Source organism: Meles meles, chromosome 13 (assembly GCF_922984935.1).
Source record: "Meles meles chromosome 13, mMelMel3.1 paternal haplotype, whole genome shotgun sequence".
NCBI classification, from domain to species: domain Eukaryota; kingdom Metazoa; phylum Chordata; class Mammalia; order Carnivora; family Mustelidae; genus Meles; species Meles meles.
Window position 1 is genome coordinate 12,756,240 of NC_060078.1, and position 19,257 is coordinate 12,775,496.

At 47.8% G+C, this 19,257-nt stretch overlaps 2 protein-coding genes and 1 long non-coding RNA gene across 3 annotated transcripts in view; 1 reads left to right on the forward strand and 2 right to left on the reverse strand.

The window, feature by feature from the left end:
* The window catches only part of PTEN (phosphatase and tensin homolog), an 89,798-nt gene extending 88,434 nt beyond the window's left edge, over nt 1-1,364 (reverse strand). The window contains exon 1 of the mRNA XM_046026155.1: nt 580-1,364. Within this exon, the coding sequence (XP_045882111.1) occupies nt 580-658 (79 nt within the window). The 5' untranslated portion in view covers nt 659-1,364. The remainder of the gene's footprint in view (nt 1-579) is intronic.
* A 1,248-nt stretch (nt 1,365-2,612) lies between these two features.
* KLLN (killin, p53 regulated DNA replication inhibitor) lies at nt 2,613-5,135 on the forward strand (the record flags this gene model as incomplete). The annotated part of the gene is made up of 1 exon (XM_046027780.1): nt 2,613-5,135. A coding segment is annotated over one exon (756 nt), but the record flags the coding sequence as incomplete, so codon positions are not given.
* Nucleotides 5,136-5,178: 43 nt separating this feature from the next.
* LOC123954856 overlaps nt 5,179-19,257 on the reverse strand; it is a 35,586-nt gene continuing 21,507 nt past the window's right edge. The window contains exons 4-7 of the long non-coding RNA XR_006821180.1: nt 18,029-18,165; nt 15,846-16,068; nt 6,135-6,306; nt 5,179-5,938 (exon numbers count right to left, since the gene is read on the reverse strand). This is a non-coding gene — a long non-coding RNA (uncharacterized LOC123954856). The remainder of the gene's footprint in view (nt 5,939-6,134; nt 6,307-15,845; nt 16,069-18,028; nt 18,166-19,257) is intronic.

Sequence of the window (19,257 nt, forward strand, 5' to 3'; positions counted from 1 at the left end):
TATATGCCGAAAACGATTCTGCTTCCAAAGTTATGCAAATCAGCTCACAACTCACATTAAAAAAAAAAAAAAAAGTCTATCAATGCAACCCAGGAAACTAAAAACAATCAGTGCAAGATTCTGATGCAATATGCATACGTGCAACACTAATTTTCATTTTAATCTAATCTATACCCTTGATCTAGGGCCTAAAGCCAAGATTTAATCGAAATATGCTCAACCTCAAAGCGTCTACTTTTCTGTTCATTTAGCAGACCGGATTACCGAGCTCACTAATCCACCAACAGTGTACCGTGTTCTGTGTTAACGGACAATAGCCCTTCGGAAGAGACCCCGCAGACAGACCCGAGAAAGCAATCGGTGCCTTGACACTCGCAAGCGGGCCAGAGTTCCATGTAGCCGAACACACCCTAGGCTGGATGCATTCAAGAGAGACACCAAAGAGACACGATCTAGAAATTCAAGCAGGGTTAGCTGCTACGGTCACCCAAACCATGGAAATTTTTCGCCTCCGTCTGCTCCCACGTTCTAAGCGAGAGTGACAGAAAGGCAGAGAGGGGCAGCGGCAGAAATGGATACAGGTCAAGTCTAAGTCGAATCCATCCTCTTGATATCTCCTTTTGTTTCTGCTAACGATCTCTTTGATGATGGCTGTCATGTCTGGGAGCCTGTGGCTGAAGAAAAAGGAGGAGAGAGATGGCAGAAGCTGCTGGTGGCGGGGCTTCTTCTGCAGGATGGAAATGGCTCTGGACTTGGCGGTAGCGGATGCCCCTCGCTCTGCCGCCGCCTGGCTCTGGACCGCAGCCGGGTAATGGCTGCTGCGGCGGCTGCTGCTGGATGGTTGCAGCGACGGGGCCTGCTTCTCCTCAGCAGCCAGAGGCCTGGCCGCGGCGGCCGCGGGACGGGAAGGAGACGGCGAATCCTCGGGACGGCCGCTGCCTTCGCCGGCGGCCTCCGGAGCCCGGGCCGGGGGGTGTGCGGCGGCGGCGGAGGGGAGGTTTACAGCCGGCCCGGGTCCCTGGACGTGCCGCCGCCGCCGCCGCCGTGTTGGAGGCAGTAAGAGGGGAGAGACCAACTCTCCGGCGGCCCCAGCCCTGGAAATGGTGACAGGCGACTCCGGCCCCCTCCCCGGAGCTGCAGCCGCCGCGGCCGCCGCCGCCGCTTCTCCCCCCCGCTCCAGGAGCGGGAGGTGCCGCCGCCGCCGCTGCCGCGCCTCAGCCGGCTCCCGCCCGGGCCCGCGGCTTCCACCGTCCCTTGCACGAGAAGCCGAGCGAGAGGCTGCACGGTTAGAAGAGAGGACGAGGACGAGGCGAGAGACGCCGCCGCTGCCGCCGCCGCCGGCCGGCCGGCTCCCCGAGGGCGCTGCCCCCGCGGCTGCTCACGGGCGCTGAGAGGGGCTCTGGGCCGCGGCCGCCGCCGTCTCTCATCTCCCTCGCCTGAGCCCGGCCTCGCCTCACAGCGGCTCAACTCTCAAACTTCCATCATGGCTGCAGCTTCCGAGAGGAGAGAGCCGAGCGCAGCCGCGGCTCGGCGCCCCGGCACGTATCCTGCCGCAGTGCACAAAGAGTCCCGCCACATCACCGCCCGCCGGCCCGCCCGCCCCCTCCGCCGCCGCCGCTGCGCCGGGAGTCCGGCGCCTGGCAGCCAGAGGGGAGGTGGGAGGCGGGCGAGACCGCGCCGGGGGAGGGAGGGACGCGGAGGGGCAGGGGCGGCAGCTCCGGGGGCGAGCGCCGAGCCCCGGGCTTGCGGCCGCCACTGAGCATGCCCAGTGCGAGCGCCCGGGGCTCGCTCGGGCTTGTGCGAGGCGGCTGCTAGGAGCTGCACTTGCCGCGGCTTCTGCAGCAGCGCGGGGCGGGGGATTGGGGCGGGGGAGCGATGGAGTGAGGAACGAGCCAAGCCTCGGCCTGTGCCCAGAAACGCGGTCAGGGACGGGGAGGGCCGAAGGGGAGAGCTGAGGTGTGCACTGATTGGTGCTACTGACTCGAGTCTGTGGTTACCTGTGTGCACAGGTAGGGAGGCCCAGGTGACTCGCGCGGGTCGGGGTACAGGGAAACGTGGGAACGGTCCCCGCCGCGAGGGCACCCCTCCCCCGCGCCTCCGCCCCCAGCTTTCTCCAGCCCGGCCTCCAGCCTCGTTCTCCTTTTGCACCGCTGTCGGATCACTGTCGTTAGCAGGGACTCGCCGACAGCAGCCTTTGCAGAGGGAGCCTACCTCTCTGCTCACCCCCCCGCCCCTGTCCTCAAGGTGTCAGTCTTTGCACAAAGAACAACCCCCTATTGTGTCTCCGTGTGTATCGCCTCATCCGGCTCGCTCTCCCCGCCCCACCTCCCGCTTCCCCAGCAGCTCGGCTCCTTCGCCGTGAAAACGAGAGTTCGCAACCGAGCGCGCTGCGTGTGAGCACACCGTCCCCAAAAGTCTAGGCCCCCAAGGACCACTGCCCGCGTTGGCCCAAAAGCGGATCCCGGAGGACGGGACCCACACCGCAGGCCCCCGCTCTGCACGCTGGAGAGCTTAGCATCACTCCTTTCGGAGCTCCAACTCGGTTCTCCGCGGCGGACTGAGGCTCGGGACTCAAGAGCTGCCTCGCCCCGCCCCCCTTCGGGCCACTGTGAAAACCCGGCCGGTGGATCGCCGCGGGCCGGCTTCCGCGCTCCCCGAGCCGGGCTGCGCACGCCGGCGGCCAGCGCTGCCCCGGCCCGAGTGTGAAATACCGGACGGTAGGAAGCGGCAGCCCCTGCGAGTGGGCGTGGCCGGGGAGACGAGGGTTCAAAAGGAGGTGGAGGGATACGCGGGTCACAGTCGGAACTACTTTCAGGAGGAGGTCACGTGTGTTCCTAGTTGGGGAACTTTCCAAATTCCCACTCCCCTATGATGGCTGGGGAGGCAAGTGTTTCTCGTCCTTTGCCCGGGGTGCCGCTGCCGTGTGTCGGCAGCGGCACCCCGAGCCTCCGGGTCGTGGCGGAAACGCAGGCTCCGACGGCCTGCGGTCCGAGCGCTGTCGGTGCTGGCGCCTGGGGAGCTCATTACACAAGCACCCACATTCAAGCACGTGCCCCCGCCTCCCCGCACCGCTGGCCGCGGCTTCTCGCGGACCACGGAGGGAGAGCTCAAGCTGGTCCTACTCATTCGCGAGCTACCTACCGAGCCAGCTAAAGGGCCAAGACCTGAGACTTGGAGCTCTGACGCGGCCAACAGTGCGCGTTCCTCACCGTGGGAGAAGGGGCAGAGCCTCGGGGGTCTGGCATTTCCCTCCCTGGTGCCCTGAGCTAGCAGGGACGCACCTTCCTGCTGCTGTGCACCGCGGGCAAAAGGGTATCTCCTGCAGCAGCCCGCTGCTTGAATTCACCAGCGTTGCGACAAACTTCTAGTCACTACCCTTAAGCTGGTGAGCGCGCCCCACCTACTGTAGACTCAGCCAAGTGACTTATCTGGTCGGAGAACCTAGTCAATGGCCATCAGCCCAGAACAAACCTGTCAAGTCGGCTAACAGCCCTGGTTGGTTGACCTATCCCGGTGAGAGAGCCGGTTCAGAAATTTGGAGAGCTGGAGCGCAATTACCATGACATTGATCAGCTGCGGCAAAGAAAGTTGTCCACTTTCTGCTCCAAGAGAATGAGTATCAATCAACATCAATCTAGGAATTTCTTCCTTTTCTTTCCCCTGGGAAGTAGAACTCAAGGAGACAATTGGAGTCCAAAGTATCTGAGTTGAGACTTGGGCTGAGGCACTGGCTGGCTGACTTGCTTGTTTTTTTTTGTTTTGTTTTGTTTTAATTTTTTAAGACCTGGGAGAATGGGATCAGTTAGCATGTGTATTGCAGTAATTGTAAGTAGGTACCTAGGAAGGTCTAAAAGGGTTTATTCGGTATCTGCAAAAGAAGACTGTGCACGAGCACATCATGGTTGCAGGCAGCCCCTTGAAGACTAGAAACCCCAAGAGGGCTTGCTTAGCAGCCACAGGCCATTACCTAATTCCACAAGTACTAATTAAACCGGGGATATTTACAGTGTTCTTAGAGATCTCCCAGGCTCCATAACACTTTGCATTTATAGACTACATCTTTTTAAGATAGCCCTGCAGGAGTTAGCAACCTGCTGAATCTTCCACGTTGATACTCACTGGAGGCTGTTTTGTGCATGATCCTAGTCAGCCTGTGGGAGGTGAAGGCCACAAGTGGAAAAGGAAATGGGGCGGGGGGGGGGGGGGGGGGGGGGGGGGGGGGAGGGCTCCATTTGGTTTCCAAAAATGAAAACCCAATCCACACAGCCTAGGGTAAGCCAGAGATTTCCTTATTTTACAAATAACCAATGATAAGGAGTCCCTGATTTGTAGGTGTTCTACTAGACTATGTGTTAAGAAACTGAGTTGTGCTCCATTAGGTACCAAATACCACTTGGTGGGGAACAGGAAATGAAGAGGAAGTTGAAGGGAGGTAGACTGGGGAGGGGTAAAATGTCCCACCTCAGTTTCTCAAGTCGCTGATCTTGTCTCCAGAGTCCCCGGTGTTAGTGCTGCCCTGCTCTGCCTCCTGCCCCTGGAGCCTACCCTATCCCGAAATCCACTTCCTGGAAAGGAAATGGGTGCACGAGGAGACAGGATGCTTTTCCACTCCCATGGCACAGAGCTCTTGCTGAGAGAAGGCGTGCGCCAGCTTGAAGTGCTGGAATGGGAGACTGGCCCACAGCAGGAGTCTCTTTGTCGGAGGGAACAAAATGGGACCACCGGAGTTTTGCTGCTTCTCTGAACTTGAGTTCCCTCTGCTTCTCTCGAGAAGTAAATGAAAAGGATCATGGATGCGGACAGATGTCTGGCCAGACAGACAGTATTATCAGGTCGTTATTAGTAATTATTGAATAAACACCTCCTTCCCTCCCCAGTGTTAAATAGGTTCCTGAAGGAAACTTAAATTTTCCATTTTTGTTTTCCTTCACTTCTTCCTTGAACCCAGGGGCTCGCCTTACCCGAGTGGTAGAGCTGAAATCTCCAAAGAGCTAACTCTATCAAATGCACAGGAAGTTTCAAATCTGTATATTGTTTTCCAACTTCACCTGCAGGTATCTGCTTGGCTGTACAGATATTACCAGACGTTGGTTTCTAGGCACTCTAGTTCTTTACCTGTCTAGATCCAGACTGCCCTAGGGAGAAACAGAAGCTTGTAACAAAGGGAGAATTATATAAAGCTTCAGGGAGACTGACGATGCGAATAATTGGTAAACATGATAAACCAGCTTTAATTATAGTTTCTAACAGCTGATTCCAAAACTGTATTGTTACTACACCCAAAGAATGTCCAAAGAAAATAACTTTCTTATTTTTTTTTTGATAAATGAAATGACCAGCAACTTGATGTGGGTGATATAAATAGTTGATGTGCTCTTTGTAGGTTCTGCTGCTAAAATGTCTTTTGTTGAATGCTGATCACTATAATGCCTTTCTCAGCTCCCACACACTGACCTTTCAAATAGAGATCTAAATCAATGGCTTTAATTTTTAAGCAATCTTTTCTATTTTTATCTGTTTAACCACTGTTTTCTAAATCATACAGAATAGAAAAATATAATAATTATAGGTCTGAATTTTAAACCACCCTATTATTCCAAGGGTCCAAGGCTTTTCCCCTTATTTCACTTATCCTAATTGCAAATATTGCTGTTCTTTTAAATAAAGATGTTTTTGCCCAAGACATAGCTCCAGAAGGCACTTCTCCAGAAGGCACTGCAAGTAACCATACCCTAAAAAAGAACTTTCCCTTCTTGTGTCTAAGCTCTCTCGGAGCTACTGCACACAGCACTTGGGTCTCCTTTCATGTCCCAGTAGAGAGGTGTGCTGTATGAAATGATCACTCTCAGAGAAATGAGAGTGGGGCCGGGTATTCCTGGGAGAACCACAGAGCAGAACAGGCATGCACGGGGTCCAAGCTGTGTTCAGAAATTGTGACCTGGACCAGAGAGTGATGGGAAAGAAAAGACCTAACATGACAAATCAGCTTTGACCGTTTTACTCTCCAACGTAACACTGGCTATTTTATACTCTACTCTGGTCCTTTTGGTACTAACTCTAATTATAGTCCTATGGAACATATATTCTGCTTTTAGCTCTTCCAAGAATAGAAAAAGATAATAATTTGTATCTACCAGCAGGTGTTGGGGCATTTGCCAGGTGCATCCCAGAGTCGCCCTCTTTCATCTAGGTGTAGGAGGGACATAGAGAAGGAGTCAAGGTTGCCCGTGCCTCACTCCTACAAATCTTTCCCTTCAGGACATCCTTCTGGCATCCAAGGCATCAAGTTCTGAAGACGAAGAGCACCTTTTTGAAAGAAAAAAAAAAAAAGAATGAGACAAACTCTTTTTAAAATATCTTTTTTTGTCTTTTTCATGGTATGGCATCTTTTATCTCCATTCATTTAATTGTCCTGTCAACAAATATTTGGGCATCTGTTATGTGCTCATTCTGTGTAAAGCTCTGTGGACAGAGCAGTGACTGGCATAGAGGGTCCAGCCTTTATGGAACGGAATCTCCTTGAAACTTGGCTTCTTTATCTGTTACAACCTCTTCACAGCCCACGGAGTGAAGTTAAAGCAGTTGAAAGAACCTTGACATTTGGTAAGGGTTTCAATTAGCAATGATCTATTGCTGCATAAAAAACCACCATAAGCTCGGTGCCTTAAGAGGACCACCACCACTTCTTTGCTCACGATTCTGCAATTTGGAAAGGGCACAGCTGGGCAGTTCTTCTGCCTTCCCAGGGTGGCAGCTGGGGTCAGACTTGTGGTCGTCTCTAGCTGTGAGTTATGCTGGGGCTGGGATGGCCTAGATGGCTTCCCTGGCATCTGACGCTTCCACTGGGGCACTGAAATGGCTGGCAGCTCCCTCTCTTCATGTCATTGCTCACGATTCAATGGGCCAGCCCAAGCTCCTTTCTACTCTTTACAGCCTGAATCCCAAGAAAGAGAAAACAGAAGCTACAAGGCCAGTGAAAGCCAGGGCTTGGAAGTCCCAGAACATCACTTTCACTGTATTCTCCTGGCCAAAGCCGGTCACAGGGCCGGCCAGCCCAGACCCAAGTGGGCAGAAAAGAGACCATACTCCTTTATGGAAGGAGTGCCTGGAATGGGAGGAAATGTTGGCAGTCATATTGGGAACCACTCTATCGTAACCCACCCTTGGGCCACAATAATTCTCTCTCTCTTTCTCTCTTTCACACACACACAGACACACACATCACCAGATTAGCAAAATACACTCCCTCCCACCCCCCAGATTGTCATTCTGTGCAACACTGGCTCAAAGGGCCCAGACCTAATGATAGACACCAGGCCCAAGTGTGACTGAGGCATTTTAGATACATTTAGCTGCTGTGAGCTGAAAAGACAAGTTACAGACACAACGTACGATGCTGAGGCAGGGATAAGATAATGAGACGGGTGCTTGTGTTCAAAGCAGGGTGAACAGAAGGCAGTTCAGAAAGCCGGCTGAGCACTGTCACGCTCACTCTGGACCCAGACCACCATTAGGGTCCGGCTCTTCTCCTGGGAGGCGCTTCCCAAGCCACTATTCCTGGCTCTCAGCTCCGGGGTGCAGGCTACAACCTTTGAAGCTCCCTTTTCCATAGGCCACTGCCTGCCCTTTACGGTCCAACAGCTCTCTTGGCCTAGGTCCTACCCACAGAAAGTTGGGGGCCCCGTGGCTTTGTTTCCATTTTGAACTCTTTCCTCTTTAGTTCAGGCTAGAACTGGCTTCATCAATATCACTGTCTTCAACGTTCTGTGGGTCTCCTATGATTCTTAATGGAGTTTACTTCTTGCCTACAACAACTTTGCCCACAAAGCAACATCTGTAATTCTTCCAAAAACAAACTTCTGTCAACTTTGGGCCCTACCAAAGTAGCTGCCGTTTGACTCACTGAAGGTTCTTCTTAGAAGCCCTTTGGACTAGGTGAGATGGTCTATGAGACAACATCTTAACACCTGTAAAGGCTTCAACATGTGTTGATTGGATTTTTACCTCGAGGCCCCATTTGAAAGGCAGGCCCTAGAGGCCATTTCTTCCTTTGAGACTATTCCCTGACATCACAGAATCTCCGAGGCCCTGTCTATTTCCTCTACATTCTGCTTGAAAACTGAAGAGTTCCTTTTTTAACACATTTCTCTCTTGTAACACTATCACATATCACTAAGAGAAGCCAACTGATACTCTGAATGTGTAGCTTGAAACTCCCGTCTGCCAGATCTACAAGTTCATTAAGTACATTTTCCGTCTTTTCTGCGTTTCACTGCACACAAGGGCTGCCCAACATTTTGCCCTACACAGGACCACCACTCCAACCTGCAGTACAATTTCCTCATGACCCTCAGAGACTCCCCTAAGAGTCTCCTTCCCAGACTAAGGAGATATATCAACTAAATGCAAACGCAGGATCCTGGATTGGATTCTTTTTTTTTTTAAGACTTTATTTATTTATTTGACAGAGATCACAAGTAGGCAGAGAGGCAGGCAGAGAGAGAGGGAAGCAGGCTCACCGCTGAGCAGACAGCCCAATGCGGGGCTCCATCCCAGAACACTGGGATCATGACCTGAGCCAAAGGCAGAGGTTTTAACCCACTGAGCCACCCAGGAGCCCCCCTGGATTGGATTCTGAAATGGAAAAAGAACATCACCAGAAAAACTGGCAAAGTTCCTACAAGGTCTGTGGTTTATGTCAATTTCCTGGTTTGAATCATTATTCCCTGACTATGCAATTCATCACCATGAGGGCAGCTGGGTGAAGAACATGCATGAACTCTATGCCATTTTTGCAACTATTTTGAAAATTTTTTCAAAATAGAAAATTTTTTTAAATTACTGAATTTTTTTAAAAAAAAGAGAGAGAGGGGCGCCTGGGTGGCTCAGTGGGTTAAAGCCTCTGCCTTCGGCTCAGGTCATGATCCCAGTGTCCTGGAATCGAGCCCCGCATCAGGCTCTCTGCTCTGCGGACAGCCTGCTTCCTCCTCTCTCTCTCTGCCTGCCTCTCTGCCTACTTGTAATCTCTGTCTGTCAAATAAATAAATAAAATCTTAAAAAAAAAAAGAGAGAGAGAGAGAGTTACGGTTCTTTCATCATCTCTCCAACCTCTACCCAATGCCTGGTCCCAAAGCTGATGCCACGGGTCTTAGATTTTTGTTAAGTCAACACCCAACTTTCAGACATCGATTTCCATTATTTATTATGCATAACACACTACCCCAAAATGTAGCAGCTTGAAAAGCATTGACCATTTTCTTGCTCACCATGCTGCACGATAGACAGAGCACAATGGTGACACCTTGTCTTTCCTTCCTGTACTGCTAGCTGGGGTGGCTTGATTGGGCTGGAGGACCTGAGATGACCTTGAGCACAGGGCTAGTGGTTCAGCTACAGTGGGCTGGAACAGCAAGAGGCTGGGCCTTTCTCCCTCCATAGGGTCTCATTCTCCAGAGGCATGCTGCCTCCATGAAGCCTTCCTCTTCAACACGGCTGGCAGTGTTCTTTACGTGGTGATTATTGTCCAAGAGAGCAATGTGTAGTTCTGTGTAGGCACAGAACTGGAACAGCTTCATTTTTGCTTTGTTCTATTGACCGAAGCAAGTAACAGAGGCTGTCAAGATTCTCGGTTGGGGGTGGGGGCAGGGGGACGGAGAAAGAGACTCTGCCTCTCAGTAGTAAGCATGGAGAGAAATGGAGGAATTGTAGGTGGTCCTCTACTACCATGATCCCAGCTCACTCCTCTAGAAATGCCTCCTCAAACCAATCTTCATGGTCAATTCTTCCTGGAAGCTCTATCATTTAGGAATCATTGCTATCAGGGCGTCTGGGTGGCTCAGTCGGTTAACCATCCGTTCTTTATTTCAGCTCAGGTTGTGATGTCAGGGTCCTGAGACCCAGCTCTGTGTGGGGCTCCATGGGGAGTCTGCTTGGGATTCTCTCTCTCCCTCTCCTCTGACCTTCTCCCTGCTTGTGCTTTCCCTCTCTCTCAAAAAACTCAAAAAAAAAAAAAACCAAAAAAACAAAAAAAAACCTTTCTTAAAAAAAAAAGAATCATCGCTATTACTTGACAATTTGATAAGCAACTGTTTTCTGTTTGTTACCCATCTCCTTCCCTAATCCTATAATTTCTTCACTGGTTCTCTCATCAATGTTAACACGCATATTTCTACACTAGGATTAATACATGCCACAAAAATATCCACCAAAATTCAGTAAAATAAAACAGAAGTGATAATACATTTATCTGTATTTACATAAATCCATGGAAAATATCCAAAAGAATAAACAGGAGAGAAGATAACCCTGCTTATCTCTGACTACAGGCTGGGGAGGAAGGGCTTCCGAGGGAGGAGACTTTCTCTTTCCATTTCTTTCTTTTTGTACAGGCTGAAGGTTCTTTACAATGATCATTTAATGTTTTCATAAGGTAAAAAAAAAAAGGGGGGGGGGACCTCGCCCAGTACAATTAAGTCTAAAAATCAACAGATGCCCATTATCAGAATATCAAATAAACCAGGGAGAGAGCTCAACTCTGATTCCACTCTTTTTTTTTTTTAAAGATTTTATTTATTTATTTGACAGACAGAGATCCCAAGTAGGCAGAGGAAGGCAGAGAGAGAGGAAGGGAAGCAGGGTCCCTGATGAGCAAAGAGCCCGATGCGGGGCTCGATCCCAGGACCCTGAGATCATGACCTGAGCCGAACTCAGAGGCTTTAACCCACGGAGCCACCCAGGTGCCTCCTGATTCCCCTTTTAAATAAATGAACACACTAAAGGAGTTCTGGCATTTAAGACTGAATGCCTATTTGGTGTCCGCTGCCCCAGAGAAATACTCAAGAATATCTGTCATCAGGGGTGCATGGGTGGCTCAGTGGTTTAAGCCGCTGCCTTCGGCTCAGGTCATGATCTCAGGGTCCTGGGATCGAGTCCCGCATTGGGCTCTCTGCTTGGCAGGGAGCCTGCTTCCCTCTCACTCTCTCTGCCTGCCTCTCTGCCTACTTGTGATCTCTCTCTGTCCAATAAATAAATAAAATCTTTAAAAAAAAAAAAGAATATCTGTCATCAGTGGGGCTAGCGTGGCTGACATGTCACACCTTACCCTGGGTACCCTCTCTCCCTGGATCAACTGCCTCACCTCTTCTGACTCTTTGTGCAATTGAATAACTTTTGCCACTCAAAGAAAATAAGAGAAACACTCATCTGGTATCACAGTACCCCCACTATTCAACGCAGTGGCCCACGACGTTCGGATCTGGGGCTGTAAGAGCTGGGAGAAACCTCAAAAGTCCCTTAGTTCATCAACCCCGTTTTACACACGGTGACCTGAAGCCCAAAGGATTTATATGTCCAGATTACACAGCTACTCAGGGAGGTATCCTGCATTGCAGCCTGGGAAAATTCCTGCTTTTCCAACTGAAAATAAAGATGGGAAGAAAGCCTCATTTTGATAAAATCCCAAACAGGTTAACTAGAGAAAAATTTGACTACAGGTAGCTTTTAATAGTGTTTTCAAGCCTTGGGCAGGGGGAATGAAGGGAACAAGAAGACTGCTTGAGGACCCTCAGGGTTGAGAACAAGGGAAGAGAGGGATAAGTAAGTAAACAATATGATTACTGATGCTCACTCTCTTGCCCTGAGTTGGGGCAATTCATTAGACCAGGAGATTAGGGCTCTAAAGGTCAAATGTGAAAACACGAATTGCTACCCGTTGCTAGTTTGCTCCCCCTCAGTGCTAGGATCATTGGAAGAGTATCTCCCAAGGACATTAAAGAGGCAGTCCTTATATAGAGCTTGGAAAAAAGAAAAGGAAGGGAATGGCCAAGGCTGTTGGGAAGAGAGGGAACACTGCTGCCTGCTGAAGAGTGGGACACAGTGTAAATAGTGCTCGGTGTAGCCAACGGGACATGTTCTGTGGGACGCAACACCACACAGCGGAGCTCCTTGCAGTCTGAACAGGTCACTGCAGAGAGACAGGTGGACTCTGGGTTTCACCAGGCCAGTTTGCCCCAGAGAAGTGTTAGTTTCTTTCTGGTATGAAGGCAGGAGAGGCTGCACCCCAGCTTGCCTCTCTTCCACGAATATTTATGCCTATTCATTCGGAAATTTCCCCTAAAACCTAAACCCCAAAATAAGAAAATATGCCTGGCTGAGGCTAAATAAAACGGATAGGGGAGGGAAAAGCAATACAGATAAGTTCATTCAAGTAACACATTCATGTGGTTAAGAATTCCCATGGGCTTGGGGCACCTGGGTGGCTCAGTGGGTTAATGCCTCTGCCTTCAGCTCGGGTCATGATCTCAGGGTCCTGAGATCGAGCCCCGCATCAGGCTCTCTGCTCAGCAGGGAGCGTGATTCCCCCTCTCTCTCTTTGCCTGCCTATCTGCCTCCTTGTGATTTGTCTGTCAAATAAATTAATTAATTAAAAATTAAAAAAAAAAGAATTCCCATGGGCTCACTAATACTCTTCCCCAGATAAAGGTCTTTTTTTTTTCCTTTACTCTTCCCATTTCTTCCTCTTCTATCCTTTTCTTTTAAAGATTTTTTTTTAATATTTCATTTATTTGATAGAGAGAGATATCACAAGTAGGCAGAGAGGCAGGCAGAGAGAGAGGGAAGAAGCAGGCTCCCTGCTGAGCAGAGAGCCCAATGCGAGGCTCGATCCCAGGACCCCGAGATCATGACCTGAGCCGAAGGCAGAGGCTTTAACCTACTGAGCCACCCAGGCGCCCCAAAAGATTTTATTTTATGTTTAAAAGATTTTATTTCTTTTAGAGAGAGAGAGAGAGACAGAGAGCAAGCTGGGGGAGGGGCAAGAGGGAGAGAGAGAATCTCAAGCAAACTCCGCTCCTCACAAGAGGCTCGATCTCATGACCCAGGAGATCACGACCTGAGCTGAAACCAAGAATCGGATGCATAACCAACTGGGCCATCCAGGCCCCCAAATTTTATTTTTTAGGTAATCTCTGCACCCAATAAGGCGCTCGCACCCACAATCCTGAGATCAAGAGTTGCATGCTCTAGTGACTGAGCCAGCCAGATGTCCCTTCCTCTTCTATCCTTATACAAATACACTGAAAGGACCTTTGCAAGAGAGGGCTGGGAAAGGTCTTGATCCTTTGTGCACAGTCTCGATTTTTCCAAGCTGCCGCGGATTCAATGTGTGTGCCCGCCACCGCCGCCACCACCTCCCCCGAAATCTTAGGTTAAAACTCACCCCCAGGTGATGGGATCAGGAGGTGGGCCTTTGGCAGGCAACTGGGTTCTGAGCAGGGAGCCCTTATGAATGGCACCAGTGCCCTTAGGAAAGAGTCCTGTCTGAGGTCCCTCTTCCTTCCACCACGCCAGGTGAGGGCACCAGGAAGACAGCCATCTGTGAATCAGGAAGCTCACCCTCCCCCAGACACAGAACCCAATCCTGCAGGCAGGCTGATCCGGGGCTTTCAGCTTCCCAAACTGTGAGAAGTAGATTTCCATTTCCTTGAAGCCACCCAGGCTACTGTGGTTAGTAGTGGCCCAAAAGGACTAACACATCCTCTTCCTTCCATCCTACTCTCCCTTTCCCTGTCCTCTTTCTTGCCATTCTCTTTCGTCCTAGTCCCATTTTCCTCCTACTCATCTCTACATTTCAAGATTCTCCTTATTGGGGTGCGTGGGTGGCTCAGTCTGTTAAGCATCCAACTTGATCTCATCAGCTCCAGTCATGATCTCAGGGGCGTGAGATTGAGCCTGGTGTCAGGCTCTGCACTGGGTGTGGAGCCTACTTACGATTCTCTCTCCCCCCCCAACCACACATTCGCTCTCCCGCCACCACCACACACTCTCTCTCCCCCCCCCACCACACACTCTCTCTCCCCCCCCACCACACACTCTCTCTCCCCCCACTACCACACACTCTCTCTCCCCCCCACCACACACTCTCTCTCCCCCCCACCACCACACACTCTCTCTCCCCCCACCACACACTCTCTCTCCCCCCACTACCACACACTCTCTCTCCCCCCCACCACACACTTGCTCTCCCCCCCCACCACACACTCTCTCTCCCCCACCACACACTCTCTCTCCCCCCCACCACACACTCTCTCTCCCCCCCACCACCACACACTCTCTCCCCCATACTCTCTCTCCCCCACCACCACCACACACTCTCTCTTCCTTTCCCTCTCTCTCTCAAAAAAAAAAAAAAAAAAATTCTTATTAACATACCGATACAGCTAGGAAACGGGTGGGAAGGTGACATTTAGAGCACTGCCCAGTTAATGGCCCCAAGGGCTGTAATTCCCATTGTATATTATGCTATTGCTCCGTGCCTTTTGATTTTTCAACCACAGAAATACAGTATCTTTAATTTACGTTTAATTTTTTAAACCTAACCTAATGGCCCAGTGGAGTGGGGGGGCACCGTTTAATTTCCATGGTTCCACTTAATGACAAAATAAAGCAGTTCTAGAGTCCATGCCTTATAGACTTGTTAACAATGTCTCGGGATTAGAAAGTTCAAAAGTACTCTCGTGGTGATTGAGGTTTTTCTATCTTACAGCAACTTCAGAAAGAATACCATAGAGAAACCTAACATCAGATCTACCTTAGAAGGGAAATCTTATCTTTTCTAAATACAATAGGTGAACAGTTTTCTTTGGTGGATTTTTGCTAATTAGTTGTACTTAAGTATGTTGCATTTCTTAAAAGATATACAGGTTTGGCAGCCTGGGTGGCTCAGTGGGTTAAGCCGCTGCCTTCGGCTCAGGTCATGATCTCAGGGTCCTGGGATCGAGTCGGCATGTTGGGTTCCCTGCTCAGCAGGGAGACTGCTTCTCCCACTTTCTCTGCCACTCTCCTGTTTGTGCGCACTCTCTCTCTGTGTCAAAATAAAATCTTTAAAAAAAAAAAAAAAAGCTGTGCAGGTTTTACATTTCAGGAAACCCAAGAGGAAAAGGAGGTCTGTAAGCAAAAGGTCATTATGCTTAACAATTAATCTGGGAATACTTCAAATCCTAAACATAAATTTCATAAAGCCAGGGAACTTGGGAGGAAGTGGAAGCTAATGAATAGAAACAGTGTATTTTTCTAAGGAGAAAACAAACAAACAAACCCTTATTTTCTTAGTTCTAGGACTTAAGTCCTCTCTGAAATTTCTTTCCTGGACATAGTACCTTTGTCTTGGCTGCCTTCCAAAGTGTGGCCCCAGGCCACTGGCTGCTAGAGCTTACAGAACCACCCCCTTCCTAGATCACCTGTTGAGGTAAGAGGAAGGGAGACCTTAATTAAGCTGTACCTCACCATCAATGTGTTCTTGTAGACTCGCTAACTGTAATATATTTTATTGCTTTATTATTCGGTCTTTATATTTTTTTAAATAACTTGTAACTGTAAAATAGGATTGTCTGCATTTCAAATTCTGTTTATTTTACAATGTTGAGGCATTTGTCCTATTAACTGGGCAACCTTTCCTTATGATTTGAATTTGGCACATTAAGTCTTCTGTTTTTATTTCTTTTTTTTTTTTTTAAGATTTTATTTATTTATTTGACAGACAGAGATCACAAGTAGGCAGAGAGTCGGGCAGAGAGAGAGAGAGGAGGAAGCAGGCTCCCCACTGAGCAGAGAGCCCAACGTGGGGCTCAATCCCAGGGACCTGGGATCATGACCTGAGCCGAAGGCAGAGGCTTTAACCCACTGAGCCACCCAGGCACCCCAGTCTTCTGTGTTTAAAGTGGAATTCTCCTGCCTGAGGATGGCTTCTACTCTATTTCTGAAATGCACTGCCCCTTTTAACTATATCCAGAAATTTGCAGACCGGAAGGTTTTGCCCTAAGAATAAGCCATGTTTGTAGCTTACATACCTTGGTAGCTTCCTTGACTTGGGTTTGCTTGGTGAGGCTAGGTCAAGCAATCCAGACCTCTAGTTCTCCCAAACTGTGCAAAATATTTTTAATAACCTTCTCTTCTAGACATCTGTTTATTTTGCAATGAACAATTAAAGGCATTTCTGCTTCAGGGCACAGAACGCAAACCAAGGAGAGTGCTGTTCATGTACCACCTTGGCTGATGGAGACTCAGGATGCCCTTTAAAAGAAAGAAAGTTATGCATGAAAATACTTTCAGAGGTTGTCCCAAAGCAAATTACAGAAATTACACATCTCTTAGAACTCTGGTCGTTTACCACTCACTGGCCACCACCAGTCATTTAAATACAATGACCATGGAGTTTTCCCAAAGTTAGAAAACTCCTATGAATCATATATGGGGATCCTCAAAAGGGAACCTCTCCTGAGTTCTTGAGAACCAAAGCAACATCCTCAGCGACATGGGTTTGGAGAAACGATCACACGGCATAGGAGACTCGAACACTAGCAATTCTGCTGCTGGGGAGAAATCTCAGAGTAGGAGTTTCACACTGGAAAATGGAGGCACACAGACAGTTTTCAGGGGGTTAAGTCCAGATCTTTATCTTCTATGTATACTTCCTCCTAAGTCTGAACTACCTGAGAACCCATGGAGTCAAGCACCCCTGTGGTTCCTAATCCCTACCTCCCATTCATAGTGGCCCTTTTTCCCTCTTTAGAAGAGAAAGGCACACCCATCTTCTTTATCTGGATGCTCTAGGATGTGCTGCCCCAAAGGGCAATGACCTGCAAGAAGCTAAAGAGACAATCCAAAATAATGAGAGCAACGTTGAGAAGCCGAGTCTACCGACTAATAAACACTTCTGAATACGAGTGTTAACATTTCTTGTTTCCAAGTGAATTGAAGAAAGACCTATGCATACCACCCACTGATTAATCATTAAAAATAACACCACTAAGTGATGCGGGGCATACAACATGGAAAGCTTTCAAATAAATGAGTAACATCATTTACTCAATTTATTCCAACTGTTACCTACTTATTTATGTATGTGAATGGTAGTCCTCAGTGTTTATAATATAAAAGCAAGAACTGGGCATAAACCGATGCTGAACTGGTCTTCTTCTAAAAATAAGTAAAATTCGTTCATGATATACAAACCAATTTCTTAAAGTTCTGTTGATTTTTTGTGTGTGTTTCAATATGATCAACATTTAAAAGCATTTAATTGGTCAGTTGTGAACTAAAAATAATGATAACTCAATTCAGAAAAAATTTTAACACTTGAATCATGGTTATCATGATGGAGTATCATGGTTAAAGAAATTCAATGTAATTTAAGTTTATACGTAAAATTTGTTGGCAAAGAAATATGCTAAAGTGATCAGTAAAAAACACTCACACATAACACATAAAATGTATATTATCTTCAGATAAGAACCTGTGACTGAAGTAGAAAGTTCAAGTCCCAAAAGAAAAAGAAGGGATGTAGAATTTCCCACTATAAGAGACCTTGTTCATATCATTAATGTTTGATGGATAATGGTGAGTATCAGATTACTTTGGTATTTTTACGCCACTGGATACATTTAAGAATCCACTTCTATTTTTTTTAAGATTGATTTATTTATTTGAGAGAGAGAGAGAGCAAGAGCCAGGGGCAGGGGCAGGGGGAAAGGGAGGGAAAGTCTCAAGTAGATTCCCTCCTGAGCACAGAGCCAGACATGGGGCTTGATCCCAAGACAATGAGATCACCACCTGAGCCAAAAGCAAGAGCTGGACACTTACCAGACTGTGCTACCCAGGTGCCCAAAGAAATCTACTTTTAAATGTTAATGTTTACATTATAAAAAATTTGATTCCAATTTCCAAACTGATTTCCAATTTCCAAATTGCAGGGTTAAAAAGTCTATATTTCCAATTGATTCCAATTTCCAAATTGCAGGGTAAAAAGACTCCTATAGAAACTTTCCTAGATGGCATACAAACACTTACACAGGGACGTTCACAGCAACAATATGTGAAATAGCAAGAACTTAGAACCTAAATGTCCATCAATATGGATGAATAAAATGTGATTATTTTCATGCAATAGAATATTATATACCACGTTAATAGGAAAAAACTAGATTAATCTGTCAACATGGAAGTATCTCAAGATTTACCAGTCTCTACTTACACGTGATCGTCAGAATGACAGGGGGTTCACCTTCCTCCCCTCTCCCATCCTTCTCACAACAGAAAAACCAGTCGAGGAGGTATGAGCTCCAGAGGCTGTGTGACATCATCCAAACCTTGACCCTGGAGCAGAGGACTCTGAATGGGTGTGTAATGTGATATTATCAGGTTAGATCCTGAAGGTTCCACAGCTGTCTGACGCATTTTAATGACTAATGCCCTGCTGGGAGTGGAAGAAGGGGGATTTAAAGGGCCAAAGAACCAATTAGAAGGAAAAGAATTTCCCCATCATCTTTCTGAAATCTTACTTGCCTGGAAAGAAGTAAGGTATTTAGGGTGGAGAGAGGAAATATTAGTGATCTTGTAAATATCAAATGGTGAGATAAGCAGAAAGCAACTCTTAGCAAGAAATTCATTCTACAATAATAAAATCCTAGGTCACAAGTTTGTTTCTGTAGGAATGCAAAATCCACAATGCCCACTAATAACCATTAAGTTTCTTACCTATCTGGGTGAATTTCATTCTTCTCTTTCTGTTTAGAAAAATCTACTTAAATAGTTGAGTGTTTTCAAAAATTAAATCCTATTTTCCAACTGACCATGATATAAAATTAGTGACAACGGGGGCACCTGGGTGGCTCAGTGGGTTAAGGCCTCTGCCTTCTGCTCGGGTCATGATCCCAGGGTCCTGGGATCAAGCCCTGCATCAGGCTCTCTGCTCAGCAGGGAACCTGCTTCCTCCTCTCTGCCTGCCTCTCTGCCTACTTGTGATCTCTGTCTGTCAAATAAATAAATAAAATCTTAAAAAAAAATTAGTGACAACAAAAAAATGGGGATAAGGGCAATAATGATACTATATACCACCATTTATTATTACTAACTATTGTTAACATTTAGAAATGTAGAAGCTCATTAAAGGGCGTATAGAAGGTCTTAGGAAGACCTCTGGCATGTTTACATTTTCTTTTTCAGGTCTCTGCAAACGTGTTTTTATAAAGACAGCCTGGGTTGAGTACTTACATGTTACATATTATATAAATAATAGGGAGTATTTGTCAATAACACACTACTGTTAGGAGATCTACACAAATACATCTCCTGTATTTCTTACAACTTGACTCCATCCTCCTCTCTACTCCAACCCTCGAAGTCACCCCTCTCTTGGAACAGCTGAGGCTTGATTATCATGTCTGCAGTCTTCCACCTTCAGGAATTTGCTCCTGAAACTTC